The 25,812-nt window shown below is 42.9% G+C and overlaps 2 protein-coding genes and 1 pseudogene across 2 annotated transcripts; 1 reads left to right on the plus strand and 2 right to left on the minus strand.

Annotated features, from left to right (window-relative positions):
* Positions 1-814: 814 nt before the first annotated feature.
* On the minus strand, positions 815-3,382 carry LOC116522971 (olfactory receptor 10G6-like; the record flags this gene model as incomplete). The annotated part of the gene is made up of 2 exons (XM_032238103.1): positions 2,486-3,382; positions 815-823 (listed from the first exon to the last, which is right to left on the minus strand). Coding segments are annotated over exons 1-2 (906 nt in total), but the record flags the coding sequence as incomplete, so codon positions are not given.
* Positions 3,383-11,389: 8,007 nt separating this feature from the next.
* Positions 11,390-12,315, plus strand: LOC116521861 (olfactory receptor 10G6-like). Its single transcript, XM_032236510.1, is given in 5 exon segments — positions 11,390-11,480; positions 11,483-11,821; positions 11,824-11,925; positions 11,928-12,203; positions 12,206-12,315. Coding segments are annotated over 5 exon segments (918 nt in total).
* A 6,233-nt stretch (positions 12,316-18,548) lies between these two features.
* On the minus strand, positions 18,549-19,951 carry LOC116521862 (annotated as a pseudogene).
* Positions 19,952-25,812: the final 5,861 nt, after the last annotated feature.

The raw sequence follows: 25,812 nt of genomic DNA on the forward strand, positions 1-25,812 counted from the left end.
TGGGCCAAATGAGCCACCATTTACTACAGTGGCCACTGCTCCCGGTTACTACCTGTACGGCCATACCAGGCCATACCTACTGGAACTCACCACTGAGTCCAACCCTCTGCTCAAGGCAGGAGACCTTATTCTGTCCCAGTAAAAGATAGTAAGTCAAATGATTATCCAGTCTATTTTTGAAAACCTCAAGTGATGGAGCATCCACAACTCCAGGAAGCAAACTGTCCAAGGATGGGCTTCAAAATTTTTAGCAAGAGGTTCTCTGCCCAATTTCTGGGTGGGCGTGGCCATGGTGGGCATGGCCTAGTTCGCTTTCTGCACCATAGCCGGGGGGGGGAAGAGATTTTGCCCTCCCTGGGCTCCAGAGGCTTTCCTCGAGCCTCCAGGAGGGCAAAAAGGGCCTCCTCAGGCTCTGGAGGCCCTCTGGAGGTCAGAAACAGGCCCATTTCCAGCCTCCCCAAACTTCCAGTAGGTCTGTTTTTTGCCCCCCTGAGCCTCCGTATGCGCTTACTTGCATCCAAAATGAGCCACGTGGAGACTCCTGGGAGGGGCGGGACGGGGTGGATGGTGCCAACCAGGGGTGAGTTTTTGCACTCCCGAACCCCTGTGAACCCCCAGCAGCAAACCCCTGAAGCTGTCCCATTCATTAATTGTTTTCTTTGTCAAAAAATTCTCCTTAATTCTAGGTTGGATCTCTTTTTAATAAGCTTCCGCCCATTCACCAGCCCTCTGATGACAGAATAAGCCTCTAAATTTCCTCCTCTTTGTGAAAGCCCCTCAAGTACTGGAAGACAGTTATCATGTCCCCCCCCCCAAGCCTTTTCTTCAATTGGCTAGATATCTAGCTCCCTCAACTGTTCATTATATGGTTTAACCCATAGATCCTTTATCATCTTTGTTTATCAACCACAGTCTGAAGTAAGTGTAAGTGTATTTCATACCCCCTCCAAAAAAAAACTTCCACTGAAGATGTGAGCAAAACCCATAAATGCAAATGTCTTGGTTGTATAACAGTTCCTAGTTATGTGTTGATGTGGTGCTGTGCTAGGATCAAAGCTGAGATTTCTTCTTGACAAGGAGGTGCTTTAGCACCTGTATCTTAACACAAAGCCACTCTATGTCCATGTAACTTACAGAAGTAAGATCTCAATCACAATCAGAATAGAGTAGGAAGGGACCTTGGAGGTCTTCTAATCCAACCCCCTGCTCAAGAAGGAGACACTACAATGGAAATACTGCATTCAGTTTTGGTCACCACCATTAAAAAAAAAGATGTTGCAACTCTAGAAAGAATGCAGAGACGAGCAACAAAGTGTCAGGCCTGCATTTATATCCCTTTTAGAATTTTGGCCTGCCACACTTTCTCTTATTTCATTATGCTGTTTCATTAGTATAGTCGATGGGAGGGGGAATAGAAGGAGTGAGACTGTGGAATGTATTATTTTCATTCTTTACTAGAAGCCAAGGTCATCCTTTGTCTCCGTACCAGTACACCTGACCGGAAGAAGCTGGGTGTAGATGCCAGCATGGAAGAAGAAGATTGGACCATGTGATGGATTTGTGGGTGTGGGGACAAGATCATGAACTTTTAACTGGGTGGAATTCTGATGTCATTTCCAGTATTGGGATTAACACAGATGTGCCTAAGATGTCTGCTGTATTAAATTGGAACCAAAAGGATTGTTTTGCCTTGGACTCTGATTTAATTCTACATGATACTAGGAACGCTGACACAAAGATGATTATTTATTTGAATTAAAATTTATATTGACCCCAGCCAAACAATCTCAATATCATGGCTTACATGGTGCCTGCATTTACAAGTTAATTAATATAAAATGCATGTATGGAATTTAAAGTCCTCTAATCAACATTGTAGGGCAACGCCAGTAGGAGATTCACTCTACAAGATTCCAAGAATGCAATAGTGATGAATACCTGTAGCTTGGGTGTAAGATGAGGGTGAAGGTTTTCTCTCCAAGCTTGTTGGATTCCAAAAATTTAGTTACCAGGCTAGGTAACATCTTCAGTGGAATTTAGGAGACATCAGGGTCAGTGTTCTGTTTATAAGGGCTTCGGGTGAGGAACTTATGAAAGGTCTTGGGATGGGTCAGCTGAAAGTCATCAGTGAATCTTGTGATGAGTCTTGCGATAACCCAGATCAGGGTTGTTGGGAGGTGAACTGCTTGTGGTGGGGGATTGCCTGGATTGGCTGAGGGTCAGTGCTGTCTCTGGTTGGCTGTGTAGTTGATTGGGATTCTGATGGGTTTGTAGGCTGGTTGTAGGTCAATGTGTCTGTTGATGGAATTGCATGCAGAGTGCCAAGGGTGGTAGCATGGACAATGATTTTTGTGTTGCTCCAATCCAACTGGCGCTGTTTGGTGTTGATGTGGGTAGTGATTAAGGATTTGGGATTGTGGCATTTGACTGCCATTCCAGGAACCATCAAAGAACCAATTTAGGATGATCTCCTTGACAAGTTTACAAGGGCAACTTTTATGTCCTTGTTCCTCAGTGTATAGATAATAGGATTCAAAAGTGGAGTCAGTGAGGTGTAGAAGACAGCCACCACTCCATCCAGTGGATCCTGAGATCCTGGTCTCAGATAGATAAAGACAAGGGGCACATAGTAGGTCACCACCACGGTGATATGAGCAGTACAGGTAGAAAAAGCCCGCCTACGACCTTGGGCACTGCGGATCTTCAGGATGGTGGAGACAATGTACATGTAGGAGGTCAGAATCATAAGGAAGCATGTGGTAGCCACAAGACCGACATCCACCATGGTTACCATCTCATTGATGGTTGTGTCAGCAGAGACTAGCTTCAACACAGCAGGGATATCACAGAAGATATAGTTGACCTGGTTTTCCCAACCAAAGGGCAAGCGAAAAACAAGGGCTGTCTCCATAACGGAGTGAAGGCATCCCCCAATCCAGGTGCCCATGGCCAGGAAGAGGCATGTCCTATGATTCATCAGCTTGCCATAATGGAGTGGTTTGCAAATAGCCAGAAAGCGATCATAGGCCATCAAGGTATAAAGGAAGCATTCAGTACAACCCAAAAAATGGAAGAAGAAGAGTTGACATACACAACCGCCAAAGGATATGATCCTCCCACCTTCTAAAAACCCAACAATGACCTTGGGAACAATCACGGTGGAGACTGTCATGTCTAGAAAAGACAAATGGCAGAGGAACCAGTACATGGGCTTGTGGAGATGGGGATTTGATAGAACAACGATCAGGATCAGAAGATTGCCGAAGAGTGTCATCAAATAGACGAGTAGGAAGAAGATCAATAAAGGTTCCTTCAGACTTTCGGGATATGGAAAGCCAACAAGGATAAGCTCATTCAATGAAGTTTGATTCTTACCTTCCATCTGTGCAACCAAAAATAAAAACCCCATTAAGGGTATCATCAATCATGGAAATCAGGGCAAACAATAAGCAGAACAATAGTGAAATCTTTAAGCAGATGTTTCTATCACAGGTAGCATGACTGGGTTATTGGAGAGCAACTTTCCCTGTTGGGAAGAGGACTCAAGCGCCAAAGTAGGCTACACATTCTGTATAAATACAAGAGAGCCAGCTTTGACCTTCCCTGAATGTCTTAGAGCCATCTCTAGTAGTTCTCTTGTGAAAGCTCCCAATCTGGAGAGATTCCTATGGAACAGGGAGAAAGAGAAAAGTAATCAGCTTGAACCTTACACTTGTAGGTCTGATGGTTTGGTTCCTGGCATAAAGAGATGTTTAATGTACTTTGTTAGAGTTTATTTGATGTTACTATGTTCTGCAAGCATTGACTTGCATGCGGTTTAGAAGCAAAAGATACACAGATTGTTCCTGATTCCTCCAGATAGTACCTCTTCAGTTCACACAATATTGTCGTAGCAATCCATGGTTTGAGATGAAATAGGAAATAAAAGGGACATCCATCCTTGAACTGATATTAATCAAAAGAGGAGAACTGTTGAAATAAAGGGAATTATGTTGAAGGTTATATGCATTTTATTCTTTCTTCTGTCTCGTGACTCATAGAAAGGGTACAGAGAAGAGCAACAAAGATGATTAGGGGACTGGAGGCTAAAACATATGAAGAACGGCTGCAGGAATTGGGTATGTCTAGTTTAATGAAAAGAAGGAGTAAGGGAGACATGACAGCAGTGTTCCAATATCTCAGGGGTTGCCACAAAGAAGAGGGAGTCAAGCCATTCTCCAAAACATCTGAGGGTAGGACAAGAAGCAATGGGTAGAAACTAATCAAGGAGAGAAACAACTTAGAACTAAGGATAAATTTCCTGACAGTGAGAACAATTAATCCGTGGAACAACTTGCCTCCAGAAGCTGTGAATGCTCCAACACTGGAAGTTTTTAAAGAGGATGTTGGATAACCATTTGTCTGAAGTGGTGTAGGACTTCCTGACTAAGCAGGGGGTTGGACTAGAAGACCTCCAAGGTCCCTTCCAACTGTGTTATTCTATTCTAAGATTACATGGTAGATGCATTCAAGTAAGAGATAACTTTACGACATCAACCAGAGATGCTTTAATACGGGTTCCTGCATTGAACAAGAAGTTGATCTCAATAGCTTGAATGGGCTTCTGTAATTCTATGATGAGAAGAGGGGGATAATCACAACAGGCCATCAAGTCCTATCTTCCAAGTTTCTAAATCACCCCCTTTGTTCCTTACTGATCACATCAGCTTTGGACAGTCCCCCGAAAAGCTGCTCAAACCTTTTCTAGTTAAGATAGGGAACATTGAAGCTTCCATATCCAAATTCTGCATATATAAATGACATTATCTTACCTCAAGCTTGCTAAGCACTTTGGATATCCATCTTAAACAGGTATATCAGACAATGTTGGAGGTGTAACTTCTGAATTAGACCCATCTAAATGGCTCTAAAGGGACACGGTGGCTCGGTGATTAAGACGCTGAATTGTTGATCCAAAAGGTCAGCAGTTTGGTGGTTCAAATCCTTAGCATCGTATAATAGAATGAGCTCTCGTTACTTGTCCCAACTTCTGCCAACCTCGCAGTTCGAAAGTACATAAATTGCAAGTAGAAAAATAGGAACCACCTTTGGTGGGAAGGTAACAGAGTTCCATGCACCTTCAGCATTTAGCCACATAACCATGGGGAGTGCTGGCTCTTTGGCTTTGAAACGGAGATGAGCATGGCCCCCTAGAGTCAGGAACAACTAGCACATAAGTGCAAGGGGAAACTTTAGCTTAAATGACTCCAGATTGGTTACAATTTTAAGTTCTTTTCAAATGTCTTCTATCACATGTTGAGACCAGGGATAGTATTCCTTTTCCTTTCCTACCTTTAAGCAAATGTGAGCACGTGGGGAACCCGTCCACGCATGCACTCAGCCTTCCGCGCATGTGCTTTGGCTTGAAATCGTGTCTAAATGGGATGACATAGAGCTGGTGGGGTGGGTGGGCCCGCAATTTCCGCAACTGGTTCAGGTGAACTGGCCCGAACTGGCAGAAAACCACCTCTGGTTGAGATGCTTGTGGACACTTTCCTAAACCCCTTCCTTCTATCCCACTCAGATGGAGATTTTGCCGCTAATGCCAACTGTGGTCAGAACACAACTGAGGGCAAGGAGAAGATTATTGTCGGCAGCTCGATAAAGTCTTGCATTTTGTCTTCTCTCCAAGAGTCTGAGAGAAGCTGCTCATGGTAGTTGTAGAAGAAGGAAATGATTCATGCAATCCATACATTGTCTCAATAAGGAGGAATCTGAGCTCTCTCCGGTTTAAACTCCAGTCTTATTCTCTTTTCTACTGCCTTTAAAACAGTGCTATTGTATCTCCTCCTAAGTTGCTTCTCTCTCCAAATCCCACGTGCATTTCCATCCCCAAGAACCCGGTCTTCTTAATTCAGTGTCTTTGGATGCCTCATTAAACACCTCTGAACGAATCACTTTGAGACTGATTTAAAAAATGGAGGGAGCAGATTTGAGAAAACAAATGTGGTGGTGGCATCAGCTCTGGGATTATTATTACATAGAACAGAACAACTAGAAATAGTTTCCTTCCGGGTGCAATTCAAGATGCTGATTTTGACATCTAAAGTTCTATATGGCATAAGAGCCAAGGTGGCGCAGTGGTTAAATGCAGCACTGCAGGCTACTTCAGCTGACTGCAGTTCTGCAGTTCGGCTGTTCAAATCTCACCGGCTCAGGGTTGACTCAGCCTTCCATCCTTCCGAGGTGGGTAAAATGAGGACCCGGATTGTTGTTGGGGGCAATACGCTGACTCTGTAAACCGCTTAGAGAGGGCTGAAAGCCCTAGGAAGCGGTATATAAGTCTAACTGCTACTGCTATGGCATGGGTCCAGATTATTTGAAGGACCTCTTCTCCTTAGTTACAGCTACCCATCACCTCAGATCTGGAAGGAGAGGCGTGTTGGGGGTCCTGTTTATTAAGGACTTACATCTGATGGGACACAGGAAGAGAGTCTTTTCTGCCATGGCACCCATCCTTTGGGACAGCAACCCTCCTGAGATGTAGGAGAAGGACAGACAGAGTTCTGATGGTGGAGTCAAGAGAGGAATCAGCCTAGTGCCATTATGTTCTCAGGAAAGGTCTAAGTTCATCCCCTTTTGGATTTCATCCTCTTATCTAGTGCCAATTAAGTGCTGTCAATTGACTAGATTTTCAAGTACAGGGTAAGAGGTGATGGGTCTTCTGAAACATCATATGAGAGGTGAAATGCTGGTTGGGGGGGAGTTGTGTGGGATGGTTAAGGGTCGGTGCTATCTCTGGTTGGCTGTGTGGTTGATTTGAATTTTGAGGGGTCCATAGGCTGCTTGTAGGTCAGTATGTCTGTTGATGGAATTGCTTGTGGAGTGCCAGTCTTTGATGGACTCACAGGAGTGGCAGGTGGTAGTGTGGCCAATGTGAAGATTTTTGCAGAGTTCCAGTTGAACTAGTGCTGTTTGGTGTCGTGTGGGTAGAGATTAAGGATTAGGAATCATGGCGTTTGACTGCCAGCTGGTGTTCGCAGACCCTGCTTTTAATTGACATGATATTTGCCAAACAGAATTGCCATATTTTAATGACAAAGAGTGTCAAAAATCAACAAAGACAAGAAAATCACACATCAACATTTCTTACACCTCCCGCGATGAGCTCATCTGACGTCCTCGTCCTGCTGTCAGAATATCGGTGAGGACTTCGCAGCCTTCGAATGGCTCACAGGATTGAGACCATTGATCAAATTTAAGTGGGGTGGGGAGTGACTATTCCACAGGGCAGGCCTCACAATTCAAAAAGTGATTTATTCCTCCTGCTTGAATGCGTTATGGATTTATTTAGTCTTGTATGCATCTGTGTTTTTATTGGACTACAAGCTACTTTGTGATGACTCGTGGTGTGCACAAAGGCAACACAGCCAGAGAACCGGTATGAGCCCCTTTATTAGCACCAACTGTGCTCCCAATGTCCTCTTTACTCTCCAATCCAGAGAACAAACTCTTCCACAAACCTGTTAACAGCCTTTGACTGAAATTACTCCAGTCCCAACATTGTAAGCAGAAAACTTCCAACTATAAATCCAACAACATAAGGTAATGAATCCAGTGGGACAAGCAAGATAAGGAGTACCAGAAGTGAAGTAGCATTTGAAGTAAATCAAACCACTTGGGAGGATGCCAGGAATTCAGATAAAGCAGTTAACACAAGATGAACTCCGCATTTGTTCCTGATAACCGCCTCTCCCATTTGCCTCTCCTTTAAACTCCATCCCCAGGTGTGCCTTGTGAAGGGAATCAGGGCCATTTCCTTCCTCATAAGGCACACAACCCATGTTGCAGTGTGTTCTTCCCTGCGTGCCCTAGGATAAAGAGGGTGTGGGCCTTGGTCTTCACCAGAATTTCCTCTCCCTTGTTCTACTTCTCCCCTGCTCTGCCCAGCCTGACTTTCTTCCACAGCCAACAGAGCCAATTTCCTCACTCTCTGTCAGCCGAGGTGGCACAGTGGTTAAATGCAGCACTGCAGGCTACTTCAGCTGACTGCAGTTCTGCAGTTTGGCTGTTCAAATCTCACCGGCTCAGGGTTGACTCAACCTTCCATCCTTCCAAGGTGGGTAAAATGAGGACTCGGATTGTTATTGGGGGCAATATGCTGACTCTGTAAACCGCTTAGAGAGGGCTGAAAGCCCTATGAAGCGGTATATAGGTCTAACTGCTATTGCTATTGCTATCTTCCATCTCAGAGTCTAATTCGGATGGAGGCATGACATACTTTGAGGATTCAAAGAAAAGAGGCATATACATCAAGTTAATGAATTCATTTTAGAATTGCAATGTGGATCAGGCACAAATCACGCAACAGCAATAGTGCTTAGGCTTAGATTCCACTTCGTAGTGCTTTGCAGCCCTCTCTAAGCAGGTTACAGAGTCGGTATATTGCACCCCCAACAATCAGTCATCATTTTAACAATCTCAGAAGGAGGAAAGGCTGAGTCATCTTGAGCCGGTCAGGATCGAACTCCTGGCTGTGGGCAGAGTTACCACTGTGCCACCAGGGCTCTTCCAAAGCCCCATTTCCAATTACCCACCGCCCTATTTTTGCCACTGGATTCTAATGCACTTTAAAGGATTAATTTTGGGGAACACAAACAAGTGCACAAAGGTTGATAAACCATCAGTTTCGTTTATGGGTTTCATGTGCAGCACAGCACGTTGTGATGTTCATAAATGCTTCATGGATTAATTTTGAACTAAGCAGGAAAGAGAGGAAGGAAGGAAGAAAGAAAGAAAGAAAGAAAGAAAGAAAGAAAGAAAAAAGAAAGAAAGAGAGAAAGAAAGAAAGAAGAAAGAAGAAAGAAAGAAAGAAGAAAGAAAGGAATAAAGAAAGAAAAAAGAAAGAAAGAAGAAAGAAAGAAGAAAGAGAGGAAGAAAGGAAGAAGAGAGGAAGAAAGAAAGAAAGAAGAAAGAAGAAAGAAAGAGAAAGAAAAAAGAAAGAAAGAAAGAAAGAGAGGAAGAAAGAAAGAAGAAAGAAGAAAGAAAGAGAGGAAGAAAGGAAGAAAGAAAGGAAGGAAGAAAGAAAGAAAGGAAGAAAAAAAGAGAGGAAGAAAGAAAGAAGAAAGAAAGAAAGAAAGAAGAAAGAAAGAAAGAAAGAAAGAAAGAAAGAAAGAAAGGAAGGAAGAAAGAAAGAAATAAGAAAGAAAGAAAGAAAGAGAGGAAGAAAGAAAGAAAGAAAGAAGAAAGAAAGAAAGAATAAATCTTGAAATCCCCAAAGGGCAACTGTATGGAATGCTAAATGCAAAGACATTTAGTAGACTAAGTGCTAACTACACAAAGGGATAAATAAGTTTTAAGAAGAAATAAGTGATCATTAAAAGGTTCCATATTCTAAAACTGATAAAAGGAAAACCTTCAGGGAATAAGGTCCAGCAGGAAATGCTCTCTTCTCTTAATGAATCATTTCTTCCAAGCTTAGATCTTTTCCTTGCTTACATTCTACAGACAAGGATAATAATTAAGGAAATAAATAGCATCGATGAAGAGCATATCCTGATAAAATGCTTTGCAGCTAAAATCTGCTCACCATTTTTCTCCTGATGGAAATTATGCAGTGAAGTATATAGCTACCTAAGACTAGTTTATCCCCTCCCCCCCCCCGAAAAAAACCCCTGCTCTTAAAATGCTCCGAAGGACCTGGAACAGATGAAGGTATGATATGGAGTGACACAATTTGAAGTTATATGATATGGATTTTGTCATGCTCACACCTGTTTATGTCACCTGTTTCAAAGAGGTTTTTTCCAGGTTCTTTCCTGCTTTCTAAGGCAAATCTTCTCCTTTTAAGTGGGAAATCTAAAGAATTTGTAAAAAAAAATGGCTTGGAAAAATAAAGGCCCATTGATTTAGGAGACAAATTGATGGGCTGGCTGCTAAAGCAAGGTCATGGCACACATTTGGAAGTATCATATTTATTGGAATATAAGACGCACTGGAGTATAAGATGCACCAAGGTTTTGAAGAGGCAAATTAAAAAAAAAAGTTTTTGCACTCTGCAAACCTCCCAAACACGGTCCGTTTTTCATGAAAACGGACCCGTTTCCCCCCCCCACAAAAAGGCATGAATAGCTTTTAGAGGGCTTGCAGAGTGCTCCCGGGGGGGGGGGGGAGGGTGAGCAAAAATGTTCCATTTTTCGTGAAAACAGGCCCGTTTTTTGTCAAAACAATTGCATGCATAGCCTTTAGGAGGCTTATAGAGTACTTATGGGGGCTATGGGAGCAAAATTGAGGAAAAAAACAGCCTGTTTTTCACTCATTTCTGCCTTCCCCAGCCCCCAGGAGCACCTTCAGGCTCTGCACAGCCATTTTGGTAAAGTGGGCAGGGTTTCAGGAGACAAAAAATGCTGTATTCGGTGTACAACACACAGCCAGATTTTCAGCCTCTTTTTTGAGGGAAAAAGGTGCGTCTTATACTCTGAAAAATATGGTAAATCAGGAAGACTGTAATTGTGGGGGTCAGTCTGGAAAGAACAAAGATGCTTATCAACAGGAAATATGCATGTGTAAAGTTTGTAGCTGTTGTGGGTAGTTAGAAGGTTGATAAAAAGTAACAAGAATTAGACAACTTGCAGATCTCAGCTGAAAGTTAGCAATAGAGATGCCTGCAGCAAATGATATGTGTATTAGATAACTCCTGGGACATTCATTAGCCAAGGCTTAGGAATAGGGGCAGCTAGAGACCAATAGAACAAATTGTAGAATTATTACTAAAATCTTTATTAGATGATATTTCTTATTATGTCATCTTGTTCCACCTTCTCCTTTAGTGAAAACGTATAAAGCTTTCTTAATCCGTTGTTTTTGGTTCTTGGCATTTGAGCTAGGAGCCCTTTTCCTTGGAGTACTCCAATAAAAAGTAATCACGAGTAACCTCGTGTCTGGCATGCATCATTGGCTTTGGCACCAGGCTCTGATCCGAATTCGGGACAACAAAATGATTTAAGAGTGCAAGACTAGCTTGGATGGAGATTCAGACCCTCCGTGAGTAACTGAAAAATAATGTTTTGGCTGAAGAATGGAGAAATACCATATTTCAACATACAGAGTTTTGCTCCTGAGTTTCCATGGATCTTGCTTGCATCTTGGACAGATTCACTGAAATCTAAAATCACATCTCCTAGCTTCTATTTCAACACAACAAAGAACAATTCAAAATCCAGAATCTCATGTGTTGTGAGTGAAGAGGACACAATTCTCTGACTTGGAAGGATTTAAGAATCTTATTTAAGATCATACTTTTCACTTATGAATTTTGAACTATTCCCAGGAGGAAAACCTCAGAGTTCCTCAGTACTTGCCATGAATTCGCCTATGAAAATCTGAATTTCCAGAAAGGACTATTGTATAAATGGGGTGTGAAAACCAAACAGTCTGGACCGAATTTGTCCTCTTGGGCATTCCATATCCTCAACAGCTCTATATGCCCTTATTCCTCTTATTCTGCTTGTCTATTTACTCTCAGTCACTGGGAATATTCTGATCCTGTTGACTGTAGCGTCTAAATCCAATTTGCAGAAACCAATGTATTGGTTTCTCTGCCATTTAGCTGTCATGGATATTTCAGTGTCCTCCATAGTGGTCCAAAAGGTGATAGGTGGGTTTGTGGAAGGGGGACGGATTAGTTCTTTTGAAAGCTGTCTGACCCAGCTGTTTTTCTACCATTTTGTGGCCTGTTCGGAGTTCTTCCTCTACACGGTCATGGCCTATGACCGCTTCCTGGCCATCTGTAAGCCTCTTCATTACAGCGTCCTGATGAATGAAAGAATGTGCCTCTGTCTTTCTTTGGCACGTGGTTTGGTGGCTGTGTCCACTCCATCATGGTTACCTCACTTTCATACAGCCTGCCTTATGGACCCAAGAATGAGGTGGACTTCATCGTTTGTGAAATCCTTCCCTGTTGAAGTTGGCATGTTCAGACACGTGGTTTGAGGAGATCTTTATCTTGGTTGACATTGGCTTAGTAGCCATCACCTGTGTCTTCCTCATCGCGATGTCCTACATCTACATTGTCACCACAGTTCTGAAAATCCCCTCAGCTGAAGGACGACAACGGGCTTTCTCCACTTGTTCTTCTCATCTCATGGTGGTGATGATTTGCTACATTCCTGTGGCTTTCAATTATTTGAGAAGAGAGACTCAGGATCTTCTCAGTGGAGTGATAGGTCTTTTTATACCACCTGGACTCCGTTCCTTAATCCGCTCATTTATACGTTAAGGAACAAGGAGATGAAAGATTCCATGCTGAGCCTCATTTATAAGATTAGGAAATTCTAACAGTGTTCAGACCAAACTAAATTAGACATCCAGAGATCTGAAGAAGGATCCCGGAAAGAGTTTTATTTGCTACAGCTATTGTTAAAACTACAGTGAAAATGAGTAAAATACATGCAATTGCTTTGTAAACTGACCATTCTTCATAATTCCTTTGAACTTCATTCAGACAGCATTTAGGCAAGAAAATAAAATGCACAGGTACAGGGTATGTGGTAGAAACTGTGAGAGGGATCTTGGAATCCTAGTGGAAAACCACTTAAATATGAGCCAGCCGTGTGCAGCAGCTGCTAAAAAAGCCAACACAGTTCTAGGCTTGCATAAACAGAGGGATAGAATCAAGATCACATGAAGTATTGATACCACTTTATAATGCCTACATAAGGCCACACTTGGAATACCGAATTCAAATTAGGTCACCATGATGTAGAAAAGATGTGGAAAGAGTGCAGAGAAGAGCAACAAAGATGATTAGGGGACTGGAGGCTAAAACATATGAAGAACGGTTGCAGGAACTTTGCATGTCTAGTTTAATGAAAAGAAGGACCAGGGGAGACATGATAGCAGTGTTCCAATATCTCAGGGGTCGCCACAAAGAAGAGGGAGTCAAGCTATTCTCCAAGGCACCTGAGGGTAGAACGAGAAGCATGAGTGGAAACTAATCAAGGAGAGAAGCAACTTAGAACGGAGGAGAAATTTCCTGACAGTGAGAACAATTAATCAGTGGAACAACTTGCCTCCAGAAGTTGTGAATGCCCCAACACTGGGCATTTTAAGAAGATGTTGGATAGCCATTTGTCTGAAGCAGTGTAGGGTTTCCTGCCTAGGCAGGGGGTTGGACTAGAAGACCTCCAAGGTCCCTTCCAACCCTGCTACTCTATTTGGAGCACACAAGGTTGAGAAAGACCGAGCAGATACCTGGGGTTTGCAAGCTGGCTGTGGAACAGCCGGCAGGCCAATACATCTCCAGGCACATCCTCACTTGTCACTTGTATAAGGAATTATGAGCTGGGATAGCTATAACAACAAGTCAGCCAATGGGAACTGTTTGGTGACTAAGACACAGTAACTGTAGTTGCTATGTCAGACGGCTTGGAGCCTGGGCGTGGGCTTCGCTCAACTGATCTGTTTTAAAATATAAAGTTCTGTGCTCGTAGCTTCTGTGCTTCTGTAAAATATGTGCCTCTGATTCTGGCCCTGGTTCTGCTGCTACCTTGAAAGAGCTGCATGGGTATTGTATCATGCATCATGTTTTATATTGTTGCACATAAAGAAGCCCCTCCTATACATGAATCCTGCTGAATTATTGACTTGTGTGCTCGATGAAAGCTGCAAACTCTAAAATCACTTGCATGGGCAGGGGCTGTGCTCACGCCCACCTGCTCTATTTGCATGAGTGGCAGTCCTGCATGCAAGCCATTTGTACAAATGAAGCTGCATGCACACCTGCTTACCGGTCGCTTGCACGAACCATCCCTTGCCCCACCCAAAGCCAGAAACATTGGGGAAGTCTGAGAAAGAGCCTATTCTTTTCTTCTTTACATTAAGAAGAGCAACCAGGATGATTAGGGGACTGAGACTAAAACATATGAAGAACAGTTGCAGGAACTGGGCATGGCTAATCTAGAGAAGAGAAGGACCAGGGGAGACTTGATAGGAGTCTTCCAATATTTGAGGGTCTGCCACAGAGAGGAAGGGGTCAAGCTATTTTCCAAGCACCCGAAGGCCAGACAAGGAATAATGGATGGAACTGACCAAGGAGAGATTCAACCTGGAAATGAGGAACTTTCTGACAGTGAAAACGATCAACCGATGGAAGAGAAGCTGCCTTCGGAAGTTGTGGGGACTTCATCACTGGAGGCTTTCAGAAGGAGACTGGACTGCCATTTGTCAGAAATGGTGCAGGGTCTCCTGCTTGGGAGGAGTTTGGGCTAGATGACCTACAAGGTCCATCTTAACTGTGTTAATCTGAAAGCTGGAGCACCATGAGGCGAGGTCTCTTAATATGCCAGTGAAATGTTCCAGTGGGTCGATCCCAGTCCAAGAGGTTCGAGAGACAGGGCAGAAACGAGACCCTGTTTCCCCCACTTATTTAAGGAGTAGATAAGGGTGACATAGCACCGTGTGATTTGGTCCTGCAACTGGGTTAGAGGCAGACGGAAAACTGACGTATTTATGCAGGTTATCCAACCACTCTATATATTCACGAAAAATTGCAGGTAAAGAGAGAGCTGTTGGTGGTATCAACACTGTGAAACTCATGTTTGAAGATGACTCTAACCATACTCATATGTCTACCTATACGGAAATCAATCTTGTGTTAAAAGAGACACAACCTTCCAGTCTGTTCATCTAAGGGAAATTATTAACAAACTCTTCCCTTTCTTACACACCACAATTTTTTTAAAGATATAAAGAACCACAGGATTGAGGGAGATCTCTTGATCAGCAGACTTACACCTGGGAAAAGCTATCTCTCTCTCTCTCTCGCTCTCTCTCTCTCGTCTCTCTCTCTCTCTCTCTATCTATCTATCTATCTATATTTATTTATTTAAAGTCACAACCCCTGGTATGCCCCAAATATGGGAGGAAGATCACTACTTCCATTCTCTGTCCTTCGGCTCATCACAAGAGACCATCCAGACAGAAACCCAATATTTTTAACTGTTTGCCTTTTTGTTACATTTGTGTTGTATTTGTGCTGATAAATAAATAAAGGGAGACTAGTATAGATCTATTTCAAGCTATTTAGCTCTCATCAGCTAGCCACACCCTTACTGGGACTCGATTGTGTGTGTGTACGTGTGTGCGCACGCACCTATGCCTATGCATATGTATACACACACAGAAACACAAACAGATACAAACAAATATTCGTAGATATATCCCTCTCTCCCTCTCATCTCTCTCTCATCTATCTATATCTATCTATCTATCTATCTATCTATCTATCTATCTATCTATCTATCTATCTATCTATCTATCTATCTATCCATCTACTATCATCTATCATCTTTCTATTTTATCTATCATCTATTTTATCTATCATCTATCTATCTATCTATCATCTATCTATCCATCCATCCAGCCATCCATCCATCCATCCATCCATCCATCCATCCATCCATCCATCTATCTATCTATCTATCTATCTATCTATCTATCTATATCGATCATCAATCTACTTATCTACTATCTATCATCTATCATCTTTCTAGTTATCTATCATCTATTTTATCTATCATCTATCTTATCTATCTATCATCTATCTTATCCATCCATCCATCCATCCATCCATCCATCCATCTATCTATCTATCCTCTCTCTCTCTTTCTCTCTCATTTCTTTCTATGCTCCATCTATCTAATTTGTCATCTCTTTTTCTCTTACTCCATCTTGCTTGTTTTCTTGCTCATGTTTCATCACCCAAACTAGGTAACATCATTAGTGCCCCATGATATTAGGTAGTTTGCCTAATGAAATGTCTGCAAACACACACACACACACACACACACACACACACACACACACCAAGCAGGCTCAGAGAGCATGAAGGACGCATCATGTCAACCCTGAGGTACAAATATTCTCCTTTATTCGTCTCTGGATTAATTCCAATCTTATTCTCCTTTCTACTGTTTTCAAAACAATGTGATTGTATATACTCCCAAGTTGCTCTTCTCTAAATCTTACGTGCATTTCCATCGCTAAGGACCTATCGTCTTCAGTCAGTGTCTTTGAATGTCTCATTAACAGACTCTAAACAAATCACTGAGACTGATTTAAAAAGTGGAGTGAAAAGATTGTTAGAAAACAAACTTTGTAGTTGAATCAGCACTGGGATTATTAATACATGGAACAGTTAGATTGAACTAAACATAGTTTTCCTTCCGGGTGCAATTTAAGGCACTCATCCCAAAGGTGCTTTTTTCAGGAGGCAGCTGGATTTTCTTGTTTTTTCTTTTTTGAAGAGGTTTCGCTTCTCATCCAAGAAGCTTCTTCCGCTCTGGCAGGATAGTGGGGAATGGAAGGATTTATATTCCTTGCAGACAGCTGGTCATTGGCCTCCTTTTAGAGAGTCGTTGGAGGTTTGTCTGTGTCCTCAGGGTCAACTGAGTAGTGCCCCATGGTTCCTGTAGTCTGCATTCTTTTCCCTGGAGATCCATTCCTAAAATCCATAACCTTCAAAGGGTGTTCATCCCACGTTGTGTAGCTAAAAGTCTGTAGAGATTGTCAGTCAGCCAAGTTGTCCCAAAGGTGCTTTTTTCAGGAGGCAACTGAACTTTCTTTGAAGTGAAACATCTTCAAAGAAACAACAAGAAAGTCAGTCGCCTCCTGAAAAAAAGCACCTTTGTGATAACCGCAACCTGGATGACTGAGAATCTCTACAGACTTAAAGCACTAATTTTGACTTTTAAAATCCTATGTGGCACTGAGCCGGGGGATCTGAGGGACAACTTCTCCCCAGCTATGTCTACCTGTCTCCTCAGATCTGACAGGAGAGGCAAATTAGGGGCCCAGTCTGTTAGGAATTCTATCCAGAGGTGGGCTGCTGGAGCTTTGCAGAGGTTTGGGAAAACCTCTAGCTAAGATTCTGTGCAGTTCAGAGAACCCCCAAATCCTGGCTGGCCCCATTCACCCCACCCCTCCATTCCCAGGAGTCCCCAAGCGGCCTGTTTGGATGCAGGGTGTGCACGGATGCTTGGGGAGGCTGAAAATGGGCCTACTGAAAGTTTGGGCCCATTTCCGGTCTCCAGAGAACCTCCAGAGCTTGTGGAGGCTGTTTTTGCCCTCCCGGAGGCTCGAGGAAAACAATAAAAATGACCCCTGCCATGGTGCAGGAGGCCAACTAGGCCATGCCCACCATGGCCATATCCACCCAGAAACCAGGCAGAGAACCCCTTGCTAAAAATTTTGACTCCCACCCCTGGTTCCATCTGATGGGACACAAAATGAGTGCTGTGTAAACCCATCTGCTAAGTCTTTCCTGACATTTTTTTCCAAAAATTTTTATTTTATTTTTTGTTCTCTTACATACCATTTAAGCATACATTCACACAATTGTTATTCTTCTTTACGCTTATCATTCTTATACATTTATTATTTCATTTATTATTATATATTATTTCATGGCCTAGGACCTGGATATCTCTGTGACCTCCTCCTGCAACATGCCTCCCAGCGCCCAATAAGATCGCACATGGCGGGCCTTCTCCGGGTACCGTCAGCTACACAATGCCATCTGGCGGCTCTTCGGGGGAGAGCCTTCTCTGTTGCTGCCCCGGCCCTTTGTAAATGTGTTTTATTTCTTTCTTTCGCCCCCCTTCCAACTTTCCCTGCCCTGGCCCTTTGGAACGAGCTACCCCTTGAGATCGGGACCCTCCCCACTCTCCTGGCCTTCCGTAAGTCTGTTAAGACCTGGCTGTTTTGGCAGGCCTGGGGCTGTTGAGCTTGACTGAACTCAAGCCCCATATAACTGAGTGCGTGTTGTGTTTTCCTCTTTTAAATTGTATTGTTTTGTGTTTTTAATCTTTTTAATATTTTGATTGTTTTTATGTAAGCCGCCCAGAGTCTTTCGGGATTGGGCAGCATACAAATCTATTAAAATTCAAATGCAAATTCAATTCATTTAATAGGTTATAATACACAGTTTGGGTTGCTTTATTTTCCATCCTTCCCTCCTGTTGTAACACTCAACCTTATTTCCCTTCTTTTTCTCCCTCCTTTCCCTCTCTACTTCCTTCCTTCCTCCTCTCCTTTAACGTGCATTTTACCAATTTGATCCTTACTCATCTACTCTGCAGGTTAATAATAATAGTTGTAGAAGAAGAAAAAAGAACCCTCCTGGATCCTTGATGAGCCTAATGTTCCTTTTCTGAATCATCAGGTGTCCAATCTAGCTTGATCTGCATGCTGTTAGAGTTTCCTAACTCTGTAACTCAGGCTCTGCATGGAATCTTTCATCTCCTTGTTCCTTAGCATACAAATGAGAGGGTTAAGGAACGGAGTCCAGGTGGTATAGAAAAGAGCCATCACTCTGCTGAGAAGATCCTGAGTCCCCATTCTCAAATAATTAAAAGCTGGAGGCATGTAGCAGATCACCACCACCATGAGGTGAGAGAACAAGTGGAGAAAGCCCATTGCCGCCCCTTCAGCTGAAGGGATTTTCAAAGTGGCATTTGACTGCCATTCAGGAACCATCAAAGAACCAACTTAGGATGATCTCCTTGACAAGTTTACAAGGGCAACTTTATGTCCTCGTTCCTCAGCGTATAGATAATAGGATTCAAAAGTGGAGTAAGTGTGGTGTAGAAGACAGCCACCACTCCATCCAGTGGATCCTGAGATCCTGGTCTCAGATAGATAAAGGTAAGGGGCACATAGTAAGGTCACCACCACGTGATATGAGCAGTACAGGTAGAAAAGCCCGTTTATGACTTTGGGCGCTGCGGATCTTCAGGATGGTGGAGACAATGTACATGTAGGAGGTCAGAATCAGAAGGAAGCACGTGGTAGCCACAAGACCGACATCCACCATGGTTATCATCTCATTGAACGGTTGTGTCAGCAGAGACTAGCTTCAACACAGCAGGGATATCACAGAAGATATAGTTGACCTGGTTTCCCAACCAAAGGGCAAGCGAAAAACAAGGGGCTGTCTCCATAACGGAGTGAAGGCATCCCCCAATCCAGGTGCCCATGGCCAGGAAGAGGCATGTCCTATGATTCATCAGCTTGCCATAATGGAGTGGTTTGCAAATAGCCAGAAAGCGATCATAGGCCTCAAGGTATAAAGGAAGCATTCAGTGCAACCCAAAAAAAGAAGAAGAGTTGACATACACAACCGCCAAAGGATATGATCCTCCCACCTTCTAAAAACCCACAATGACCTTGGGAACAATCACGGTGGGAGACTGTCATGTCTAGAAAGGACAAATGGCAGAGGAACCAGTACATGGGCTTGTGGAGATGGGGATTTGATAGAACAACGATCAGGATCAGAAGATTGCCGAAGAGTGTCATCAAATAGACGAGTAGGAAAAGATCAATAAAGGTTCCTTCAGACTTTCGGGATATGGAAAGCCAACAAGGATAAGCTCATTCAAGAAGTTTGATTCTTACCTTCCATCTGTGCAACCAAAAATAAAACCCATTAAGGGTATCATCAATCATGGAAATCAGGGCAAACAATAGCAGAACAATAGTGAAATCTTTAAGCAGATGTTTCTATCACAGGTAGCATGACTGGGTTATTGGAGAGCAACTTTCCCTGTTGGGAAGAGGACTCAAGCGCCAAAGTAGGCTACACATTCTGTATAAATACAAGAGAGCCAGCTTTGACCTTCCCTGAATGCTTAGAGCCATCTCTAGTAGTTCTCTTGTGAAAGCTCCCAATCTGGAGAGATTCCTATGGAACAGGGAGAAAGAGAAAAGTAATCAGCTTGAACCTTACACTTGTAGGTCTGATGGTTTGGTTCCTGGCATAAGAGATGTTTAATGTACTTTGTTAGAGTTTATTTGATGTTACTATGTTCTGCAAGATCGACTTGTATGCGGTTTAGAAGCAAAAGACACAGATTGTTCCAGATTCCTCCAGATAGTACCTCTTCAGTTCACACAATATGTCGTAGCAATCCATGGTTTGAGATATTAATCAAAGAGGAGAACTGTTGAAATAAAGGGAATTATGTTGAAGGTTATATGCATTTTATTCTTTCTTCTGTCTCGTGACTCATAGAAAGGGTACGAGAAGAGCAACAAAGAGTGATTAGGAGGGACTGGAGGCTAAAAACATATGAAGACGGCTGCAGGAATTGGGTATGTCTAGTTTAATGAAAAGAAGGAGTAAGGGAGACATGACAGCAGTGTTCCAATATCTCTGGGGTTGCCACAAAGAAGGGGAGTCAAGCCATTCTCCAAAACATCTGAGGGTAGGACAAGAAGCAATGGTAGAAACTAATCAAGGAGAAAGCAACTTAGAACTAAGGATAAATTTCCTGACAGTGAGAACAATTAATCCGTGGAACAACTTGCCTCCAGAAGCTGTGAATGCTCCAACACTGGAGTTTTTAAAGAGGATGTTGGATACCATTTGTCTGAAGTGGTGTAGGACTTCCTGACTAAGCAGGGGGTGGGACTAGAAGACCTCCAAGGTCCCTTCCAACTGTGTTATTCTATTCTAAGATTACATGGTAGATGCATTCAAGTAGAGATAACTTTACGACATCAACCAGAGATGCTTTAATACGGGTTCCTGCATTGAACAAGAAGTTGATCTCAATAGCTTGAATGGGCTTCTGTCTGTAATTCTATGATGAGAAGAGGGGGATAATCACAACAGACCATCAAGTCCTATCTTCCAAGTTTCTAAATCACCCCCTTTGTTCCTTACTGATCACATCAGCTTTGGACAGTCCCCCGAAAAGCTGCTCAAACCTTTTCTAGTTAAGATAGGGAACATTGAAGCTTCCATATCCAAATTCTGCATATATAAATGACATTATCTTACCTCAAGCTTGCTAAGCACTTTGGATATCCATCTTAAACAGGTATATCAGACAATGTTGGAGGTGTAACTTCTGAATTAGACCCATCTAAATGGCTCTAAAGGGACACGGTGGCTCGGTGATTAAGACGCTGAATTGTTGATCCAAAAGGTCAGCAGTTTGGTGGTTCAAATCCTTAGCATCGTATAATAGAATGAGCTCTCGTTACTTGTCCCAACTTCTGCCAACCTCGCAGTTCGAAAGTACATAAATTGCAAGTAGAAAAATAGGAACCACCTTTGGTGGGAAGGTAACAGAGTTCCATGCACCTTCAGCATTTAGCCACATAACCATGGGGAGTGCTGGCTCTTTGGCTTTGAAACGGAGATGAGCATGGCCCCCTAGAGTCAGGAACAACTAGCACATAAGTGCAAGGGGAAACTTTAGCTTAAATGACTCCAGATTGGTTACAATTTTAAGTTCTTTTCAAATGTCTTCTATCACATGTTGAGACCAGGATAGTATTCCTTTTCCTTTCCTACCTTTAAGCAAATGTGAGCACGTGGGGAACCCGTCCACGCATGCACTCAGCCTTCCGCGCATGTGCTTTGGCTTGAAATCGTGTCTAAATGGGATGACATAGAGCTGGCGGGGTGGGTGGGCCCGCAATTTCCGCAACTGGTTCAGGTGAACTGGCCCGAACTGGCAGAAAACCACCTCTGGTTGAGATGCTTGTGGACACTTTCCTAAACCCCTTCCTTCTATCCCACTCAGATGGAGATTTTGCCGCTAATGCCAACTGTGGTCAGAACACAACTGAGGGCAAGGAGAAGATTATTGTCGGCAGCTCGATAAAGTCTTGCATTTTGTCTTCTCTCCAAGAGTCTGAGAGAAGCTGCTCATGGTAGTTGTAGAAGAAGGAAATGATTCATGCAATCCATACATTGTCTCAATAAGGAGGAATCTGAGCTCTCTCCGGTTTAAACTCCAGTCTTATTCTCTTTTCTACTGCCTTTAAAACAGTGCTATTGTATCTCCTCCTAAGTTGCTTCTCTCTCCAAATCCCACGTGCATTTCCATCCCCAAGAACCCGGTCTTCTTAATTCAGTGTCTTTGGATGCCTCATTAAACACCTCTGAACGAATCACTTTGAGACTGATTTAAAAATGGAGGGAGCAGATTTGAGAAACAAATGTGGTGGTGGCATCAGCTCTGGGATTATTAATACATAGAACAGAACAACTAGAAATAGTTTCCTTCCGGGTGCAATTCAAGATGCTGATTTTGACATCTAAGTTCTATATGGCATAAGAGCCAAGGTGGCGCAGTGGTTAAATGCAGCACTGCAGGCTACTTCAGCTGACTGCAGTTCTGCAGTTCGGCTGTTCAAATCTCACCGGCTCAGGGTTGACTCAGCCTTCCATCCTTCCGAGGGGTAAAATGAGGACCCGGATTGTTGTTGGGGGCAATACGCTGACTCTGTAAACCGCTTAGAGAGGGCTGAAAGCCCTAGGAAGCGGTATATAAGTCTAACTGCTACTGCTATGGCATGGGTCCAGATTATTTGAAGGACCTCTTCTCCTTAGTTACAGCTACCCATCACCTCAGATCTGGAAGGAGAGGCGTGTTGGGGTCCTGTTTATTAAGGACTTACATCTGATGGGACACAGGAAGAGAGTCTTTTCTGCCATGGCACCCATCCTTTGGGACAGCAACCCTCCTGAGATGTAGGAGAAGGACAGACAGAGTTCTGATGGTGGAGTCAAGAGAGGAATCAGCCTAGTGTCATTATGTTCTCAGGAAAGGTCTAAGTTCATCCCCTTTTGGATTTCATCCTCTTATCTAGTGCCAATTAAGTGCTGTCAATTGACTAGATTTTCAAGTACAGGGTAAGAGGTGATGGGTCTTCTGAAACATCAGATGAGAGGTGAAATGCTGGTTGGGGGGAGTTGTGTGGGATGGTTAAGGGTCGGTGCTATCTCTGGTTGGCTGTGTGGTTGATTTGAATTTTGAGGGGTCCATAGGCTGCTTGTAGGTCAGTATGTCTGTTGATGGAATTGCTTGTGGAGTGCCAGTCTTTGATGGACTCACAGGAGTGGCAGGTGGTAGTGTGGCCAATGTGAAGATTTTTGCAGAGTTCCAGTTGAACTAGTGCTGTTTGGTGTCGTGTGGGTAGAGATTAAGGATTAGGAATCATGGCGTTTGACTGCCAGCTGGTGTTCGCAGACCCTGCTTTTTAATTGACATGATTTGCCAAACAGAATTGCCATATTTTAATGACAAAGAGTGTCAAAAATCAACAAAGACAAGAAAATCACACATCAACATTTCTTACACCTCCCGCGATGAGCTCATCTGACGTCCTCGTCCTGCTGTCAGAATATCGGTGAGGACTTCGCAGCCTTCGAATGGCTCACAGGATTGAGACCATTGATCAAATTTAAGTGGGTGGGGAGTGACTATTCCACAGGGCAGGCCTCACAATTCAAAAAGTGATTTATTCCTCCTGCTTGAATGCGTTATGGATTTATTTAGTCTTGTATGCATCTGTTTTTTATTGGACTACAAGCTACTTTGTGATGACTCGTGGTGCACAAAGGCAACACAGCCAGAGAACCGGTAGAGCCCCTTTATTAGCACCAACTGTGCTCCCAATGTCCTCTTTACTCTCCAATCCAGAGAACAAACTCTTCCACAAACCTGTTAACAGCCTTTGACTGAATTACTCCAGTCCCAACATTGTAAGCAGAAAACTTCCAACTATAAATCCAACAACATAAGGTAATGAATCCAGTGGGACAAGCAAGATAAGGAGTACCAGAAGTGAAGTAGCATTTGAAGTAAATCAAACCACTTGGGAGGATGCCAGGAATTCAGATAAAGCAGTTAACACAAGATGAACTCCGCATTTGTTCCTGATAACCGCCTCTCCCATTTGCCTCTCCTTTAAACTCCATCCCCAGGTGTGCCTTGTGAAGGGAATCAGGGCCATTTCCTTCCTCATAGGCACACAACCCATGTTGCAGTGTGTTCTTCCCTGCGTGCCCTAGGATAAAGAGGGTGTGGGCCTTGGTCTTCACCAGAATTTCCTCTCCCTTGTTCTACTTCTCCCCTGCTCTGCCCAGCCTGACTTTCTTCCACAGCCAACAGAGCCAATTTCCTCACTCTCTGTCAGCCGAGGTGGCACAGTGGTTAAATGCAGCACTGCAGGCTACTTCAGCTGACTGCAGTTCTGCAGTTTGGCTGTTCAAATCTCACCGCTCAGGGTTGACTCAACCTTCCATCCTTCCAAGGTGGGTAAAATGAGGACTCGGATTGTTATTGGGGGCAATATGCTGACTCTGTAAACCGCTTAGAGAGGGCTGAAAGCCCTATGAAGCGGTATATAGGTCTAACTGCTATTGCTATTGCTATCTTCCATCTCAGAGTCTAATTCGGATGGAGGCATGACATACTTTGAGGATTCAAGAAAAGGAGGCATATACATCAAGTTAATGAATTCATTTTAGAATTGCAATGTGGATCAGGCACAAATCACGCAACAGCAATAGTGCTTAGGCTTAGATTCGCACTTCGTAGTGCTTTGCAGCCCTCTCTAAGCAGGTTACAGAGTCGGTATATGCACCCCCAACAATCAGTCATCATTTTAACAATCTCAGAAGAGGAAAAGGCTGAGTCAATCTTGAGCCGGTCAGGATCGAACTCCTGGCTGGGGGCAGAGTTACCACTGTGCCACCAGGGCTCTTCCAAAGCCCCATTTCCAATTACCCACCGCCCTATTTGTGCCACTGATTCTAATGCACTTTAAAGGATTAATTTTGGGGAACACAAACAAGTGCACAAAGGTTGATAAACCATCAGTTTCGTTTATGGGTTTCATGTGCAGCACAGCACGTTGTGATGTTCATAAATGCTTCATGGATTAATTTTGAACTAAGCAGGAAAGAGAGGAAGGGAAGGAAGAAAGAAAGAAGAAAGAAAGAAGAAAAAGAAAAAGAAAGAAAGAGAGAAAGAAAGAAAGAAGAAAGAAGAAAGAAAGAAAGAAGAAAGAAAGGAATAAAGAAAGAAAAAGAAAGAAAGAAAGAAAGAAAGAAGAAAGAGAGGAAGAAAGGAAGAAAAGAGAGGAAGAAAGAAAGAAAGAAGAAAGAAGAAAGAAAGAGAAAGAAAAAAGAAAGAAAGAAAGAAAGAGAGGAAGAAAGAAAGAAGAAAGAAAGAAAGAAAGAGAGGAAGAAAGGAAGAAAGAAAGGAAGGAAGAAAGAAAGAAAGAAGAAAAAAAGAAAGAGAAAGAAGAAAGGAAGGAAGAAAGAAAGAAGAAAGAAGAAGAAAGAAAGAAAGAAAGAAAGAAGAAAGAAAGGAGAAGAAGAAAAGAAATAAGAAAGAAAGAAAGAAAGAGAGGAAGAAAGAAAGAAAGAAGAAGAAAGAAAGAAAGAATAAATCTTGAAATCCCCAAGGGCAACTGTATGGAATGCTAAATGCAAAGACATTTAGTAGACTAAGTGCTAACTACACAAAGGGATAAATAAGTTTTAAGAAGAAATAAGTGATCATTAAAAGGTTCCATATTCTAAAACTGATAAAAGGAAAACCTTCAGGGAATAAGGTCCAGCAGGAAATGCTCTCTTCTCTTAATGAATCATTTCTTCCAAGCTTAGATCTTTTCCTTGCTTACATTCTACAGACAAGGATAAATAATTAAGGAAATAAATAGCATCGATGAAGAGCATATCCTGATAAAATGCTTTGCAGCTAAAATCTGCTCACCATTTTTCTCCTGATGGAAATTATGCAGTGAAGTATATAGCTACCTAAGACTAGTTTATCCCCTCCCCCCCCGAAAAAAACCCCTGCTCTTAAAATGCTCCGAAGGACCTGGAACAGATGAAGGTATGATATGGAGTGACACAATTTGAAGTTATATGATATGGATTTTGTCATGCTCACACCTGTTTATGTCACCTGTTTCAAAGAGGTTTTTTCCAGGTTCTTTCCTGCTTTCTAAGGCAAATCTTCTCCT

Source organism: Thamnophis elegans, chromosome Z (genome assembly GCF_009769535.1).
Source record: "Thamnophis elegans isolate rThaEle1 chromosome Z, rThaEle1.pri, whole genome shotgun sequence".
In the NCBI taxonomy this organism is placed as follows: Eukaryota; Metazoa; Chordata; class Lepidosauria; order Squamata; family Colubridae; genus Thamnophis; species Thamnophis elegans.